Source organism: Haliotis cracherodii, unplaced genomic scaffold, assembly GCF_022045235.1.
Source record: "Haliotis cracherodii isolate W230 unplaced genomic scaffold, xgHalCrac1.p SCAF_14, whole genome shotgun sequence".
NCBI classification, from domain to species: Eukaryota; Metazoa; Mollusca; class Gastropoda; order Lepetellida; family Haliotidae; genus Haliotis; species Haliotis cracherodii.
Genome location: NW_027266269.1, coordinates 19,176,685 through 19,196,270, shown reverse-complemented (window position 1 = coordinate 19,196,270; position 19,586 = coordinate 19,176,685). Strand labels below are relative to the sequence as shown.

At 42.0% G+C, this 19,586-nt stretch overlaps 1 protein-coding gene across 1 annotated transcript in view; it reads right to left on the bottom strand.

Moving 5' to 3' along the window:
* The window catches only part of LOC139460612 (aromatic-L-amino-acid decarboxylase-like), a 98,833-nt gene that overhangs the window by 9,108 nt on the left and 70,139 nt on the right, over positions 1–19,586 (bottom strand). Inside the window, exons 2-9 of the mRNA XM_071242078.1 lie at positions 18,648–18,820; positions 14,336–14,449; positions 10,247–10,369; positions 8,799–8,927; positions 7,025–7,168; positions 4,827–4,893; positions 1,125–1,287; positions 164–234 (exon numbers count right to left, since the gene is read on the bottom strand). Of these exons, the coding sequence (XP_071098179.1) occupies positions 164–234; positions 1,125–1,287; positions 4,827–4,893; positions 7,025–7,168; positions 8,799–8,927; positions 10,247–10,369; positions 14,336–14,449; positions 18,648–18,820 (984 nt within the window). The remainder of the gene's footprint in view (positions 1–163; positions 235–1,124; positions 1,288–4,826; positions 4,894–7,024; positions 7,169–8,798; positions 8,928–10,246; positions 10,370–14,335; positions 14,450–18,647; positions 18,821–19,586) is intronic.

Sequence of the window (19,586 nt, the reverse complement as noted above, 5' to 3'; positions counted from 1 at the left end):
ATCTTTACAGACCGCCGTCATATAGCTTGAATATTGCTGAGTGCGGCGTCAAACAACAAACAAACAAACAATTTACACCAAGAATCCGCACGGATTCCATTGTATACAAAGTGTGACATCATATGTTATACGTCATATGTCACACATCATACGTCATACGTACCCGAGTTTTCGTGTTTTAAGTACAGTGGCTCTACGTTGAATGTTCGATGTAGTGCTCCACTATTCTTCACCCTAAAGAAAAAATAATCATATATTGGGAACTCCTTATGAGAGCTTAAAATATCCTTAAAATATTGCACTCAGATATGAATATTTTATCGTCGTGCCGTGTATTTTGAAATCTGATATCCCCACACAAACCGAACCTTTGAAAGAAACCTTCTCCCTTGATTCGGCTGTGTCTATCAACCAATGTTCCATTTTAGCTTTATACGTCAGTAAGTGAGTTGGATTTTACGCCGCTTTTAGCAATATCCTAGCAATATCACGGCGAAGTTCACCAAGCTCCATAATATTCTACCCATGTTGGATTCGAACACGGGCCTTTAGCGTGACGAGCGACCCCTCATCTACGCCGCTGCCCCTATAAATAGATAAGGTAGCAGTAGTCGTCAATAACGCAGGCTACATGTAGTTACACTGAAAATCGTTTTTTGCAGACGTCCCAACGTGATTAAATGCTTCACCGAAGATATATTATTAGCAAGGCTATAAATGAAGGAGCTGGAGATGTGAGCATTTTGGCAATGGGAATGCGAAAGCTTCGAGTGCCTTTATAAAAAAAGACACGATCAGGTTTGTTGGCCTGGCCAAGTCTGAGGCTGTATACGGGCTATTCCAAAGAATTTTGTATTTGTCATTTTCGATGACGCCCTCAACATATTCTGGGACGTACCATGGATGGACCTCTGTGTCAAAACCACAAGCATGGGAAAGACGGTAATAAAATGATCGAGCCACTCCATCATGTCGCTTAAGATACTGTCTTTGTGCCAAAGCTGGGCATCCACTGACAATGTGTTGGGCAGTAAAATTAAATTCCTTGCATATTCTACATTATTATTATTATTATTATTATTATTATTACACGAATCGAGCATCGCAAGTGTTTCAAACCTCACCACATGGCTGTGCAGTCAAAATGTACCATCATCCACTTCGACGGGTTAAAAGCGAACGACTGTGCATAATCCACGCCTTCCATGTACTTCCGGTACTCTGGACAAACAAAGGCAGTTCCGGCGTAAGCCGCATCGATATGCATCCATAATCCTTCCGCCTCACCTGCAAAAAATATAGTCCGTTACTAAAGTATAAATATAGTCTTGACGTGCATGTTTTATGTGCATGTTTTATCCTTCCGCATAAAGTCCGTTACGTCTGGAATGTTTGATAACAAAACCAATACCAATACCGGAGTACCCGGCACCTTTAATCCTTGCGCTTAAAATCATAGTCCGTTACATTTAAAATTCTACAGTTCCTGTGTACGCTGCATCGATGTGCACCTTTGGTCCTTCCGCCTCAACTACTAAAACATAGTCCGTTACTTCTGGTATTCTGGTCAAACAAAAGTAGCTCGGCGTAGTTGCATCGAAGTGCAACGTTATCCTACCACTATCAAAACAGTGTCTATTACACGAGCAACATCATCAGTTACAGATGAATCTAACACCAAGGAAATCAAGAAAATCTTTTTTTCCGGTAACCACTATAAACAGCTCCGTCAACTTTAAATGCTTAAGGCCATGATCTGACGTTGTGATTCCCTTAGAAAACAGCCTACCTAGATAAACCACGATCTGTGAGTAATTTGATCTGGAACCCAATTTCGAATTTCATTACCAATTTCGACGTTGAAAGTTTCACCATGAAAATAGCCAAAGTGGTGGAAAAATCGAAATTTAAACAGAATTTGATAGCTGTGTAAACGTCAATCACAGATACACCGCCTCACAGATTCTGGGATAACAATGTTATAAAGGCAGTTAATCGGTAAGATAGTTGCACAAGTATTTCTAGTGGATGGGGAAGATATCTTGAGAATGTGGCATTGCTGTATGGCTTGTGGAGAATCACAGGTATCAATTTTATTGTCTTAAAACAAACACGCTTGTCAGAAATTGACGACTCGCTTTTCTCCCTAATTTTGCTTTGATTTTACTTGCAGAAAATAAACTCCACTCCACTCCACTCCACTCCAATCGCATGTTTTAGTCGTTGGTTGAGGAAGAAAATAATTAGAAATATAATTTGTATTTGAAAACCAGAAATTAGTGCATAGATAGTTATGATATTACGAGAGGCGGTCGGGTCAGCTTGTGGTTAAAGCGTTCGCTCGTCACGCCGAAGACCCGGGTTCGATTCCCGACATGCGTACAATGTGTGAAGCCCATTTCTGGTGTCCCCCGCCGTGATATTGCTGGAATATTGCTACAACGACGTAAAACCACACTCGCTCGCTCACTCACTCACTCACTATGATAACACGCGTTTTACAATCTGCCTATTAAAAAAGAAATATCTGCACACATAAAACATATTAATGAAAACCTTAAACCGCTTCGCGAACAGCACTAAAGATTTAAAAGCATTATTAAACCTTGCATATCTTGGATTTTGGAACCAGGACAGGAGCAAAACTAAGTATACCTCGGCTATATCGAAGGGCAGTTCGAGATATCAGGCTTACGGACTTGTTAGCTGTAATAGTTCTGACCCGCATCCGATAATCTTCTAGCAACATCATGGCAGTGGACATAAATAATTGGTTTCATCGAACCAATTTTGGGAATCGAACACGCTGTTCTTCGTAACGATCAGCCGCTTTAACCACTTTCCAGGGGGAATTACAACGTGTATTCAAGAATTAAAATTTGAGTGACCTACGTCAACCGAGGTTACCAAATTTGTGGCCAAACCCGCCTTGATCAAGGTATAACCCAAGTTACCTATGGTTGGCCATTGTTAGCACATGGTAACTGACTTAGGTCATGCTTCGGTTGACCAGAGTTACCCAAGCCAACTGGATTCATGGCGTGCGGCATTCTGTTTAGCAGTCTCCAAGTGACGTCATAGTTAAAACTAATTACTTTCAGTTCTTGATTTAATCAAGAATAAAAACATTTTAATGAATGTAAATAACGAGGTATGGATAGTGTTTATGTATTCTGGTATGCGTAGGGCATATTTCCTTTCGATTATTGATATAATTACTTCAGAGTCAATAACTGAACGTTGTTGGTGATTTACATCTCTGAGGTTAGACGCGTTATTTTCTTATCGTTTCAGATGCATTCAACAGAAACGGTACAATGGTAGCTTTGTCAAGCAAGTTTAGCGTAGCTTTATGAAAAGTTCAAAATTTGGCGCTTCGATGATAAATTTAATTTAAGATGTACCGTGTACCAGTGCTAACGAGACATATATAAATTATATTAATTAGTTTACATAAAGACATAATCGTATTCCCTTGCGGATGCTAACAAATACGTTCAATTAACTTTACCCAAGTGTATTAGTATGTGCTTTTTGAATAATGCATAGAAATCTCGCGAGACTACTTTGCGTGCAGGTCACGTGTATTCTCGCGAGATTCGCCACCATTGTGACGAAGACAGGAGACAGGACGTGACAGAGTAATTGTCTGTAATTGAAACATTTTACCAAATGTGAGAATTCAAGGTCTCCCCTTGTTGATAAAGGTCGTTTACGGAACGCATGAGGAATGCTGATTAAAACTTGTAGTTATTGATTGGTAGCGTAGTCTCTGCGACATGCCCGCCTATATTGTTCAACTTGGGATCAAGTGGCATGCGATATCATTTGAACGTTGAACTTTGTACGTTATTTCTACATCACGGGATGACTGAGTTATGGAATTAGTGTAATCTCTGAGGAAATTTCGCGTAGAAACATACGCCCCCGCGAATGTCACGTCTACCTGATCAAAATTTATTACCGTAAATACTTTTTCCTAACAAGAATATTTTCAGTTACAGCTTTGCACGAATCAGAAGCCATTCTCTATAAAAAGCTCTTTTCAATTTCAAAATTCAAAATCATATGGTTAATGCAAGACCACTGGGCCACTCTTTGATCCAGGTGGCCATCACTTCGCTTCACTTCATTGAAGTGCATCACTTCAGGCTCCCCCCCATCCCCCCAACCCCTACCGGTGGCATTTATCTATGAGTAATAGAAAATAGTGCGAACGCAGATATTCGTTGCAACACTATAGTGCAGCATATATTCATTACTTATTTGATGACGATTCGTGAAATGTTCTTACGAATGTGATAAATGATTTAAATTAATCCAAACATTCTCGTCATTATTTTTTTAATTATGGCATGTCAGCTTAATGTTATAGGAAGGTCCAGTGTCCTCTCTGTGAAGATCCTGCAACCCCTCCATAGAAGGTAACGTCCGGGCTTTATTATTTACATTCGGAACTGGCATTTTAAGATCGTTTTCGTGGTACACAAATCGGAAATGCTGGTCTGCATGCTTCGCTCACCCGTACTGGCTGATAATAAAGTCTGCTATGTGATGGGGTGTCAGCTCTTCGCGTGGAAAGTATCGTATCAGAATAAAACATCTGACTCTAATGGGGCTGCTTCGACCAGGGAAAGCTCGGGATGTGGATTCCCCCCAACGGTTCTCTCAGATGATTCAGAGCTGTCACACTCTATGATGTTACATACATGAAACAACACATCTGTGATGCTTCTATGCTAATGAAATTGTAAAATAAGGTTGTTTTTAAGGTGTAAAATATTCAGTTACATTCGTAACATAATGACTTAGTCACTTGAACTTACATATAGGTCCAACTTCTTTCAGGTTGTCAAAAGCGCATGCACCAGTTGTACCCAATGTTGCACACAACTGAAACATAAAAGTAGGCTGCATGACGGATATTGACCTGGAATCAAATAAATCAAATTGACAACTGCTGCAGAACATCATTTAATGTAATCGTTTGATATTTGACGCCGCACTCAATAATTAATCTATGTGACAGCTTTCGCTAAATAGTCGCGTCTGGACAAGACAATCCAGAGGTTGATATTAAGGGCAACGACCCTCGCAGTCGGTGTACGATGACACGTAAGCAGCCAAGTCACTGAACCTGACCGTCCGATCCATTGAGTCGCCTCGTAAGACAAGCAGAGGTAACCTATTCGTAAACTCGTATCCCCACACGAGGCAACATTTTATGAAAAACACACAACTTTCATATAAAGCCCATTTTCATTAATATAAATGCTGCATCGTTGATCGGTTAAATAAAAATACCACGGTAAACTGAAAAGGTTCTAATATCGATAGATAAATAGAAGGATACTGAAAGGAACGCTTCAATGTAATTCTCTGAAATAACTCATTTGAATAAACAGTGTTACAAAACAGTGACTGTTCAATTAATATGTTACAGCATACATATATCTACATAGTACAACATCCTGTTATGCAAGGGTTGCTCTCCAACAACGTTCATATACAGTGCATAGGCTACGGTGGTATTAAGTGAAACTTGTAGCTACAGCATGGGTTCTTACAAATAATGAGATCATCCATGGGAAATCTCACTTCAGTGTGTACTTACAAAGAAGGGGACAGGCTCTTCCCTGCCGATGTCTGATGTGTACTTACAAAGAAGGGGATAGGCTCTTCCCTGTCGATGTCTCATGTGTACTTACAAAGAAGGGGAAAGGCTCTACCCTGTCGATGTCTCATGTGTACTTACAAAGAAGGGGTTAGGCTCTTCTCTGTCGATGTCTCATGTGTACTTACAAAGAAGGGGATAGGCTCTTCCCTGTCGATGTCTCATGTGTACTTACAAAGAATGGGTTAGGCTCTTCCCTGTCGATGTCTCATGTGTACTTACAAAGAAGGGGATAGGCCCTTCCCTGTCGATGTCTCATGTGTACTTACAAAGAAGGGGATAGGCTCTTCCCTGTCGATGTCTCATGTGTACTTACAAAGAAGGGGATAGGCCCTTCCCTGTCGATGTCTCATGTGTACTTACAAAGAAGGGGATAGGCTCTTCCCTGTCGATGTCTCATGTGTACTTACAAAGAAGGGGATAGGCCCTTCCCTGTCGATGTCTCATGTGTACTTACAAAGAAGGGGATAGGCTCTTCCCTGTCGATGTCTCATGTGTACTCACAAAGAGGGGGTTAGGCTCTTCCCTGTCGATGTCTCATGTGTACTTACAAAGAAGAGGTTAGGCTCTTCCCTGTCGATGTCTCATGTGTACTTACAAAGAAGAGGTTAGGCTCTTCCCTGTCGATGTCTCATGTTTACTTACAAAGAAGGGGATAGGCCATTCCCTGTCGATGTCTCATGTGTACTTGCATACAAGGGGATAGGCTCTTCCTTGTCGATGTCTCATGTGTACTTACAAAGAAGGGGATAGGCTCTTCCCTGTCGATGTCTCATGTGTACTTACAAAGAAGGGGATAGGCCATTCCCTGTCGATGTCTCATGTGTACTCACAAGGAAGGGGATAGGCTCTTCCCTGTCGATGTCTCATGTTTACTTACAAAGAAGGGGATAGGCCATTCCCTGTCGATGTCTCATGTGTACTTGCATACAAGGGGATAGGCTCTTCCTTGTCGATGTCTCATGTGTACTTACAAAGAAGGAGATAGGCTCTTCCCTGTCGATGTCTCATGTGTACTTACAAAGAAGGGGATAGGCCATTCCCTGTCGATGTCTCATGTGTACTTTCAAAGAAGGGGATAGGCTCTTCCTTGTCGATGTCTCATGTGTACTTGCATAGAAGGGGATAGGCTCTTCCCTGTCGATGTCTCATGTGTACTTACAAAGAAGGGGATAGGCTCTTCCCTGTCGATGTCTCATGTTTACTTACAAAGAAGGGGATAGGCCATTCCCTGTCGATGTCTCATGTGTACTTTCAAAGAAGGGGACAGGCTCTTCCCTGTCGATGTCTCATATGTACTCACAAGAAAGGGGATAGGCTCTTCCCTGTCGATGTCTCACGTGTACTTACAAAGAAGGGGATTAGTCCCTCGTCTCTGTCCCTGTCGATGGCCTCCTGTAGAATGTCACCCCGGAGGCTGAGGTTGTCATCACTTGGCAGCAGCCTCATCTTCACCAGGCCGATCAAACCTGCCTTCTCCACTGAGGAATGTGCCTGGAAATAGAATTACCTCCCTTGGTGATAATAGTCAAGACTCCACACCGTGGTTGATGAGCTTAAATGTGTATTACATTCAACCTTATTCAACCCACGTTCAACCTCATCTCCCTGGGGATTATGCTTGTTAGTATGCTAGCATATTTGTTTGTTTGTTTGTTTGTGTACATGTACTTGTTGGATCCTACTTGGTACCCATCCGCTGCATTGTGAACAGAAAATCTCAAAATCATAAGCTAAACTAAGTAAGGATTGTAACCTGTGCTTCAGATTACGTCGAGGCCGAAGCAATGTGGGGACTTGACACATATTCTGGTCTAGTGGTCTGGTATAATATGTACGTTCCTGTATACTTCCAAGGAAGCGGAGAATGCAATTGGATGCCCTTTTTAGTGGAATGTTATTATTATTGTATTTTTTGTTATTATTGTTATCATTGGTGTGTGTGTGTGTGTGTGTGTATATATATATATATATATATATATATATATATATATATATATATATATATATATATATATATATTTTACAGGGATACAACAGTAAACAGGTGGTGATCTAATATTGCCACTTCGTGCCGAACAGACATTCCATTTGGTGTCAACGATTATCGTATAATAATTCTATATCGCCTCTAAGCATCTTCTGTTACCCTAACGTCTATTAGTGATGTCCCATTCCAACACATCTCCCATTTAATTCATTCAATATTATTCATACATATTCTATGTTTCTTTTAAAACAAAAAAAACAAAGTATTTTCATTTAATTTGAACTTTTTGTATCCATCTTGCATATCCCTACGTTTTTATACGATTTTAACGCGACCAAATGTTTGTCCTGAATAAGTTGACAGATGAGTGTTTTTGCTCCCTCTCTGAACCAGTGAACATCCATCTTGTCTCCAACGGATGTCATGAATGAAGTCGTGATGCTGATTTGAGGGATTCAATTTCAAGCAAAGCTTTCGCATGAAAACCCTCACTTCTGACTGTTTAGGTGCATCAATTTCATGTTCAATCACTAGGCGTTTTTTATCGCCATCCGCGACTGGAGAAGGTAACGTCCTCATTGAATGTTAGGATTTTGTACGAAGTTTAATGGACATCTAAAACACATCGAATTATCCATAATTCAGGTTAGGCAGAGTGCAGATATATAGCGGATATGTGGCTTTCTTGTCAAAAACATGTTTCTCTTATCGAGAGACCTGACGAGAATGTTATGCCATGAGCGTATGCTGTTACTGACCTGGGGATGGGGTAGCCTAGTGGTCAAAGCGTTCATTCGTGACGCCGAAAACCCACGTCGATTCCTCACATGGGTACAATGTTTAATGCCCATTTCTGGTGTCCCCCGCTGTGATATTGTTGAAATATTGCTAAAGTCGACTCACTCACTCACTCACTCTCACTGATCTTCATCGCCTTATCATGAAACCCAAAACGTCATAGACGCAGACTGAAAGAAGTTCCAACATAATGGTATCATGACAAAATACATTATTCATAGAACACAATAGGTTTAGGTTTTTATGTTAGAAGAAAAAGTCACATCGTCTTAAATGTATCGAGTAAATGCAGATCCGGTAAACGACGTGTCAATGTACTGCTAAGGGTCTGCTCACCTGATCCGAACAATATCCAACAAGCCTTGCGTTGATTTCCGCCGGGTCCCACCCTTCGTCGTTGAACTTTCGGATCGCCTCGGATCTCGCGGCCAGGAGACACACAAATGTTGCATCACTCGCTGTGGTCTGAAGTACAATAATCACATGTAATATTTACTGATACGCAACAACATGAAGAAAATACTTCTCTGGAATTTTTTTTTTTAAGTATAATCTGTCTCCTATTGATTGACGGTAACGTGATATATTTGCATCTTAAGCCACGGCCATGGTCAACGGCGCTGTAATTTGCAATACAGAGTTGCGTCCCTTAGGCATGTCAAAAAGCTATAGTCGCGGGTTGGAATCTCAGAGGCGATATGATTTTGATTACACATTATATTGTACGGGTGGTCCAGTGGTTTAAGGTGCTGCCATTGGCTGTGTGGCTTTGCCTGAAACTTTTGATCGTGAGTTCGAATCTCAGAGACGTTACAATTAAGATTACTATAAAGGGATGACCCTGAGGTTCAAGGCGGTGCAATTCGCTATGCAGAGTTGTGTCCCCTTGGCACAAATTCCTCGGTGTGTTGGCGTCGTTCCGTTTTTATTCAAATCTGTGTACCTGAATTCTTTTTTTTTTAAAAACGGCCTAACAACAAATGGGATTTTTGTGGCAGGCACTTTCTGTTTTTTCAACTGTCTGAAGCATATCATTTTTCAAGTATTTTCGGGAACAATGTATTTTTTTTAAATCCCAAGTCTCATTAAAGTTTTCTTTCCGACAATGAAGTTTTTAACTGCACTAAGACGACAAGTGCGCTGTAATTAATACCTGTCAAGGATACAAGTGCCTAGCCCAAGCATCACTCCTTATCTACATCCTTGATATGTAAAGCAAGCGAACTCCTTCAAGCTCTTCTCACACATCTCTGTCACCGTATTTTGATCCGTTGTTTCGGATTAGTTATTCCGTACATGCTCTGCTTATAAAGACACTTACAGATAAATTACGGATACATTTTGTAGCAGACCATTAATGTGACGCTGAAATTTTACGCAATGAATAATACGTTAATCTCGATCTGGCTTGGCTAGTAATTAAATTTAATTTTATACTTTAAAATCTGAATTTGAATTATTATAACTATATCTATAGATAACATTAAAAGAAACGAGAAAATATTTAATTTTCACACAAATTAGGATCAACAAGACTCCATCAAAATAAGAAAAGAGAAAATAAATAAAGGAATAATTTTCACAATGAAGGATTGATTGAATCTTGCTTCCGTCGCTTCTTCAATCTAGTTTTTCAGAACAAGAAGACCAGATTTGTATTCCACGCAATAAACGTTGCAATATGTAAGCATTCCTCCAAACTTTCCGGGTTTCAATGACTTCCGTTGAAATATAGTTCAAACTTGGCGTAAACAATCCCTGTATATGGCTGTGAGGCTCCTTACCTGTATCACTCCGCCACCCATGGTCTGTTCGTTGCTGTGGAGGAAGTCGGTGGGCAGTTCTATCATCTTGCCTAGCCAGTCCATCACAATTGTTTCGAGTTCGGTGCAAGCAGGACTGGATGCCTGAGAAAAGGCGTAGTTCATTTATTTACCATTTCTTTCCTGATATAGCCATAATGATTTTGTTTTTGCATTTATGAAGCATTTATGACTTGGATAGATGCTCAGTGGCGTTACACAATATCATTAACTGATCAATGGATTAGAGTGCTTTGGAATTTCATTCTCTGCTCCCTGGGGAGTATACAATAATAATAATGTGGGTACTTATATTGTGCTTGTATCCATACACCCGTCGCATGATCAAAGCGCTAACATTATTACCCTGGCCATTGGATAAGTGTGCACTCGATTTTCATTATCAGCTCCCTTCGGAGTATACAATCCTAACTGCCTTGTCAGGCGCTAGAAGGTTAACAGTCACATTTCCATCTCATCCTACAGGGTACCCATTTTCCTGCTTGGTGAACACAGAGGCATATTTCAACAAAGTCCCTTTCCTAGGGAGGCACCACGTGAGCTACATGTGCTTCAGTGTGGGGCAGGACCGAAGCCCTAGAAACTCTCAAAAGTCAAGCTGCCGAATGCAGTCAGAGACCGAGGTTGCTTAACGTCACCTGATTTGTGATCTGTGCGCTGTGCATAGGAACACATGGAGCTCTCCATGTCCTATAAAACACGCATGGAGCTACCCGTGTCCTTTAATACACGTATGGAGGCCCCCCTGTCCTATAATACACGTATGGAGGCCCCCCTGTCCTATAATACACGTATGGAGCTCCCCGTGTCCTATAATACACACATGGAGATCCCCGTGTCCTATAATACACACATAGAGCTCCCCGTGTCATATAATACACATATGGAGCTCCCCATGACCTATAATACACGTATGGAGCTCCCCGTGTCATATAATACACGTATGGAGCTCCCCGTGACATATAATACACACATAGAGCTCCCTGTGTCATATAATACACACATGGAGCTCCCCATGTCCTATAATATACGTATGGAGCTCCCCGTGTCATATAATACACGCATGGAGCTCCCCGTGTCATATAATACACGCAAGGAGCTCCCCATGTCCTATAATACACGTATGTACCCCCCACGGTCAGAGACCGAGGTTGCTTAACGTCACCTGATTTGTGATCTGTGCGCTGTGCATAGGAACACATGGAGCTCTCCATGTCCTATAAAACACGCATGGAGCTACCCGTGTCCTTTAATACACGTATGGAGGCCCCCCTGTCCTATAATACACGTATGGAGCTCCCCGTGTCCTATAATACACACATGGAGATCCCCGTGTCCTATAATACACACATAGAGCTCCCCGTGTCATATAATACACATATGGAGCTCCCCATGACCTATAATACACGTATGGAGCTCCCCGTGTCATATAATACACGTATGGAGCTCCCCGTGACATATAATACACACATAGAGCTCCCCGTGTCCTATAATACACGCATGGAGCCCCCCATGTCCTATAATAAACGTATGGAGCTTCCCATATCCTATAATGCATGTATGGAGCCCCCCGTGTCATATGATACACACATGGAGCTCCCCGTGTCCTATGATGCACATATGGACCCACGACCTATAATACACGTATGGAGCTCCCTGTGTCCTATAATACACGTATGGAGCTCCCCGTGTCATATAATACACGTATGGAGCTCCCCGTGTCCTATTATACACACATGGAGCTCCCCATGTCCTATAATGCATATATGGAGCCCCCCCCCTCCCCTGTGTCCTATAATACACACATGGAGCTCCCCGTGTCATATAATACACGTATGGAGCTCCATGTGTCATATAATACACGTTTGGAGCTCCCCGTGTCATATAATACACGTATGGAGCTCCACGTGTCATATAATACACGTATGGAGCTCCCCGTGTCCTATAATACACACATGGAGCCCCCCATGTCCTATAATGCATGTATGGAGCACCCCCCCCCCCCCCGTGTCCTATAATACACATATGGAGCTCCCCGTGTCACATGATATACGTATGGAGCTCCCCGTGTCCTATAATACACATATGGAGCTCCCCATGACCTATAATACACACATGGAGCTCCCCGTGTCACATAATATACGTATGGAGCTCCCCGTGTCATATAATACACGTATGGAGCTCCCCGTGTCCTATAATATACATATGGAGCTCCCTATGACCTATAATACACACATGGAGCTCCCCGTGTCACATAATATACGTATGGAGCTCCCCGTGTCACATAATATACGTATGGAGCTCCCCGTGTCATATAATACACGTATGGAGCTCCCCATGACCTATAATATACATATGGAGCTCCCCGTGTCACATAATATACGTATGGAGCTCCCCGTGTCCTATAATACACATATGGAGCTCCCCATGACCTATAATACACATATGGAGCCTCCCGTGTCATATAATACACGTATGGAGCTCCCCGTGTCCTATAATACACACATAGATATCCCCGTGTCCTATAATACACACATAGAGCTCCCCGTGTCATATAATACACATATGGAGCTCCCCATGACCTATAATACACGTATGGAGCTCCCCGTGTCATATAATACACGTATGGAGCTCCCCGTGACATATAATACACACATAGAGCTCCCTGTGTCATATAATACACACATGGAGCTCCCCATGTCCTATAATATACGTATGGAGCTCCCCGTGTCATATAATACACGCATGGAGCTCCCTGTGTCATATAATACACGCAAGGAGCTCCCCATGTCCTATAATACACGTATGTACCCCCCACCCCCATGTCCTATAATACACACATGGAGCTCCCCGTGTCACATAATATACGTATGGAGCTCCCCGTGTCATATAATACACGTATGGAGCTCCCCATGACCTATAATATACATATGGAGCTCCCCGTGTCACATAATATACGTATGGAGCTCCCCGTGTCCTATTATACACATATGGAGCTCCCCATGACCTATAATACACATATGGAGCCCCCCGTGTCATATAATACACGTATGGAGCTCCCCGTGTCCTATAATACACACATGGAGATCCCCGTGTCCTATAATACACACATAGAGCTCCCCGTGTCATATAATACACATATGGAGCTCCCCATGACCTATAATACACGTATGGAGCTCCCCGTGTCATATAATACACGTATGGAGCTCGCCGTGACATACAATACACACATAGAGCTCCCTGTGTCATATAATACACACATGGAGCTCCCCATGTCCTATAATATACGTATGGAGCTCCCCGTGTCATATAATACACGCATGGAGCTCCCCGTGTCATATAATACACGCAAGGAGCTCCCCATGTCCTATAATACACGTATGTACCCCCCCACCCCCATGTCCTATAATACACTTATGGAGCTCCCCGTGTCCTATAATACACGTATGGAGCTCCCCATGTCCTATAATACACGTATGGAGCTCCCCATGTCCTAAAATACACGTATGGAGCTCCCCATGTCCTATAATACACGTATGGAGCTCCCCATGTCCTATAATACACGTATGGAGCTCCCCATGTCCTATAATACACGTATGGAGCTCCCCATGTCCTATAATACACGTATGGAGCTCCCCATGTCCTATAATACACGTATGGAGCTCCCCATGTCCTAAAATACACGTATGGAGCTCCCCATGTCCTATAATACATGTATATTCTAAAGACTACCCTTTCCTCAACAAAGTTTATCTGACAAATTAACCAAATATCCGCGGAAATATGGCTGAATGGCTATGGGGATTGTGACGCCATCATTGACCCTGCTCTGAGTCGGAACATACTTTCTATCACTACTCCAAGGAGGGAAACATACTTTTTTTTTACAGCATGTCCTTGGAACAATTTCACTTGGGGGTGTAAAAGATGAGGCAAAATTATGTTTTCCCAGTAATTTCTGGAACAATGCTTTTCGTCGAAAAAGTCCTACAAAAAAGGTGCAATAGTTACAATGGCCTCGATAGCCAACTCAAGGCAATACATACGTACCCATGTGAAACCGAGGCAACCTATAGCGTCAGCCAGCATGTCGCCTAGCAACGACGGGAAGGAATTCAGGGCGGGAAAGTATGCGTGCATGTGCGGACTTTGCCAATGAGTTATCTGAAATAAAAATATTTTTATTACATTTCTCTTTCTGACATTTAAGTGTTCTATTTTGCAACAAGCTATTACAGTAAAACAGCACTTGCCCAATCCCAAACCTGTTATCAGCTTTCCACAGCTCACCATTTTTTTTCATCTTTCTGGCCGAAATGTCTCCATGAAGGAATTGGATAGTTCTTCCAAAACAAATTTGACAGATTATACTGAAAGTATGACAAATCGTGACTCAGTTGAAAAAAATATGTTTTAAAAACATAATTGGTTTCAATGAAGTGTGCAGGACATTCGTAATCTTTCTTTTCATCATAAATTTGTCTTTTAATTTTATGGCGCATTTATCAGACCTAAATTTATAATTCATAATTCACTCAAAGTTGACTTCCACAAAGAACATAAATGGATATTAAGACACTGATTTGCATTAATATATCATTGCGTATGCCTTGCAGTGAGTTGCGTTATTTGTGTTGCATCTTAGAACCACCATCATCATTAGGATCACGTTTAAGTTATTAGATTAATCAAGGGATTGTGCAATAAAATATCTCATTATATGAATGTCATTCGCTGTGTCTTTTAAGAAAGTGATTTAACAAAAATAATAGACACGTTTATGGTGTATTTCGACTCTGCTCCTGTTTGGCGTTGATTGGGTTCCGTCGGGGTTGCTCCAGCTCATGGTGCTTTGGACTGTGGACGCGTGGGAGTTTGGTTAAATGGAGTTGTGAGTAGTTATTCCGTCAAAGTAGGGCGTGTCAGCTTGGTATGAGAGCGAAAGTGAAGTTTAATGCGTTTAGCATTTGACGAAAACATGTTTCACGTTATGATGCTGACATACAAAGTTTCGTAATTTGAGATTCGAACCCGTGGTCATTGGATTCTGGCACGACTAAGGGACGTAACTGTGTACTGCGAATTACGGTACTTTAGACTAGGTTATCCGTACCCCACAAATGCATGGCTTTGATAGGTTGGAGAACATGCACACGTTTACCATATGTGAATGAATGGTGTTTTACGCCACAGCCAGCAATGTGACATCCACATGGCGAACAGTATATAACGTGTCGAGTCAGGCAAACCAGTATGGGTATTGGAACCAGCAATCACAGGATACTGACTCAGATTCCCCTTAGACCAAGCACCCAAGAAAATCCAGGAACAAGCAAGTTCCTGGTCCAGCTTCCGCATATCCAAATTCAACATTTCTAGATGTCATCGATAACAATCGGAGATACTCAGCACGCCCTGACACGGTGATTGTGGCTTCTAAGTCCAACCGTGTATTGAGGAAAGTACCAACAGATGAATCATTAACTTCCACAGATTCTTTCCACAGATTTCTTTTGATCTGATTTTATTTTTCTTCCATGGTTATTGTAGTGGTGATGATTACATGCTGTGTCATTTGGTTGGGAAGGCCGATTTGGAGAGTCTGGTTTTACAGCTGCTATTCCTTTCGTATTATTGATATGTTACATTCAGAAATAGTTATTTAGTCCTGATTGTTCAGTGATCATGTGATTCCGCTGTATATTGTAACATGACAGATGACAAAAACACATATTTTCCGCAACCACAAGTACCTGGTGTCTTTTTTAAATAATAACCCATAAAATCATTTTTGTATAATATATCATGACGAAGCTAAAGAAATCCTTCTTATCTTTAGAGTGACAGTCAGATGATCAGTATTAATACGCGTGTGAAAAACCCGATTTACCCAAGTGCACAAAAATTGAGTTAAGGGGTGAATATATAGTTCCTTTAAAAAAGTATATTCGTCCAATCGATTAGATTTGATTCTGTTTATTTTTAAATGATTTCCTCAGTTAAGTGTACAGAAAATCCATTTCAAACATCCTCATTGCAATGTTGATCAATACCTGATGAAGCTGTGAGCTGGGTTTGGTATTGGGAGTGTGTTTGTGTTTGGAGGGGGAGGTGTTTGTATGTGACGGTTGTTCCTACATTTATTTGAGATCTGAAACTACCAATGACATCACAATTCGCGTAACTTTATAACACACCACACCCGTCTCCTTAGTGTTCATAAACAATTTTACAAAAAAACCATAATCTCAGATTTTTCTCGTTTGTAAAGTAGCCACGCATGATCCATAAACAAGGTTACCAAAAAAACATTAAACCGCTTATTGATTTATCAAACGCTGATTTTCCGACAAAGACTTAAGCTAAAATAGCATATCATATCGAGAAAAAAGGGACTACATCTTATTAGTCAGAGTCTGACAAGGTAACATGATTGAGCGTAGGAATACGAGCGAGTGCCATTGCGGAAGCTTCCCTAATACATGTGTGATGGGATTGTGAGCTGGCAAGTCTCGCCGAGTCTAGCGTGCATCGCTACGCGACATAAATCTAGATTTCCTTGTCATCTAAGCATTATACAAATCTCCTTCATATCAGCGCTGTTTTCTTTGTAAGCTTGTTTCCAAACAATATATTGATGAAGATTTCATTGAGGCCTTCTCTGTCAAGTCAAGCAGACGACAATATGTTTACCATGGCAATGATACTGTCTCGATACGGGGGCCTATTTCATTAGCTATCCTCTTGGGGGGACCTCGACAAATAAATCACTCGGACAAAAATAAATGTGGCTTCAAATATATTTGGCATCGATAAATGTTTGAGACATATCATATTTTTCCTTGCGGCATGTTCTGGGAGGCGAGGATGACCCAGTGGCCTCATTGGCTGTGCAGAGTTGCGTACCCTGGCTGCGTAAGGAGCTGCTTGCTCTGATTAGCAACCTTTTATGATAGCAGCACTTACCATTTACAATAGTAGTGCGCATCTACAAATCTCGTCTTTATTACTTCAGTATTTCACAAACAGTAAGATGAGAAGCAGTGATTCATGAATGAAATATGGCTCAAAGCGGCTTACCCTGTAGTTTACCCTGTGGGAATTCCTGGACGGATGCCTAGCGCACTATTATCCCATCGGTCGAGCCGACTAATACCGATATATGGTATGGCGGGTTGAGGTAAAGCGAAAAGTTGGTTTGTTGTTTAACGCCGCACTCAGCAATGTTCCAGTTATATGGAGGGCGCGGGTGGCCCAGTCGTCTAAGGCGCCGCGATTCGTTGTGCAGAGTTGCGTCCCTTAGGCGCGCCAGAAACCTATGATTGTGGGTTCGAATCCCGGTTCGCCCCGATTATGTTTCTAGGTTTGTCAGCACCATACCCGTGCTCGTGGGTTTCACCGAAGTGGTAAACGTCTGAGACCTGCATCACTTCGGGCTTTCCTACCACATTAAGCTGACACGCCGTGATATGACTGGAATACTGTTAAAAGCGGCGCTCAACCAAACTCACTCACTCACTCCAGCTATTTGACGGGTCTGTAAAAAATCGAGTTTGGACTAGACAGTCAAGTAATTGATATAATGTTTCAGTGCTAGCGCTAGCCCATGAGATATTCTCTGCCGCAGTTTAATATTGATGCCTTACTCAGACACAGTACACTCACCCCGAGCCGACCAGTTCTTGTTTTCTCCCTTAAATGTCACGCGCCAGGCGGGGTAACAACAAGTACCATCTTTGGATATTTTGGTATAACTGACCTTCTCCTCTCCGGTCAGACGTTCTGTCCACTAGACCACGGAGACGGTCCGGATGGTATTGCTTGCTGACTAATCAGGAATGTGTAGTCACAATTTATGAATTAATGATATCAATCACTTTTATGTATGGTCAAGATTATTTACAGGTCGCCGTGATAAGCTCGGATATTGCTGCAGCGGACAAAAACATTCATGTTCATATGGCACTGCTAACACGGCGTTGTGCCCAACTTGCTCATGCATTAATTACAAACTGCTGGCCAGACAAGGTAATTTGGTTGAATGCGTGGATCTTTGTGTATTCGAGACTCGATTGTATTATACAGGCCACGAAGATCCGGGGTAGAATAGGTCTTCAGCAACCCATGCTTGCCATAAAAGGCGACTGTGCTTGTCGTAAAAGGCGACTAACGGGATCGGGTGGTCAGGCTCGCTGACTTGGTTGATGCATGCCATCGATCCCAATTGCATGGATCGATGCTCGTGATGTCAATCACTGGATTGTCTGGTCCAGACTCGATTATTTACAGACCGCCATCATATAGCTGGGATATTGCTGAGTGCGGCGTTAAACAAACAAACAAACAAACAAACAATACGAACCCCGGGCATGATGACCCTCTCGATGTCCTTGAAGACGTCCTCCCACTTCTCGCCATGTTCTGGGGCAGAGGACGGCACCAACGTCGTCATATACCCAGGGGAGACGTCGGGGAACACACGACGACTGCGTATATCCTGCAGGTAGTCTGCGATATAGTCCACCATCTCTTTACCTGAAACACAGGGGATAATTGTTAATAATTAATATACTCCTGATACGATATGCCCGTAACAATCTCATCTAAATCAGATTTTAGTGTTCTATTAGTGTTCACAAAGCCCTCATATCCCAAGACAGGTCACGTCAGATTGACCTTTCGTACTTTGACCAACCAATGAAAAGACCTACTAGCGGTCGACAATAAACAACTAGAAAGCTGTTTTGTCGAGTTTTACATGGCACTGGTTTCAAAATGTCGACTTCCATTCCAGACTACGCTTTGAAAAATAATTGGACAAAGTCTAATATATGGCCGAGATTGTATGACAGAATTCCCACGGGCTATGGAAAGTCTCTTCCGTTTGGAATCCCATTTAATCGAGAGATGCACGATAAGTTTGACGGAATCAGCCGTGCAGGCCGTTACTGTTGTTTTGAATACTCCGTGTTAACCTTTTTGTGGTAGGGTTATTAGAAACCGAAATTCCTACTGTTTCCCCATGACCTTATAGAATGCCAGAAATAGTTTCCCATGATCTCATAAAATGCCCGAAACTGTTTCTCATGACCTCATAGAATGCGATTATTTAAAGGCTGTCGTGCGTGATATATCTGGAATATTACTGAGAGCGGCGTAAAACCATACTCACTCACTCTCACTCACTCACTCACTTACAGAAAGCTCGAAACAGCTCCCTATTACCTCACAGAATGTCCGATAGTGTTTCCCATTACCTCACAGAATGTCCGATAGTGTTTCCCATTACCTCACAGAATGT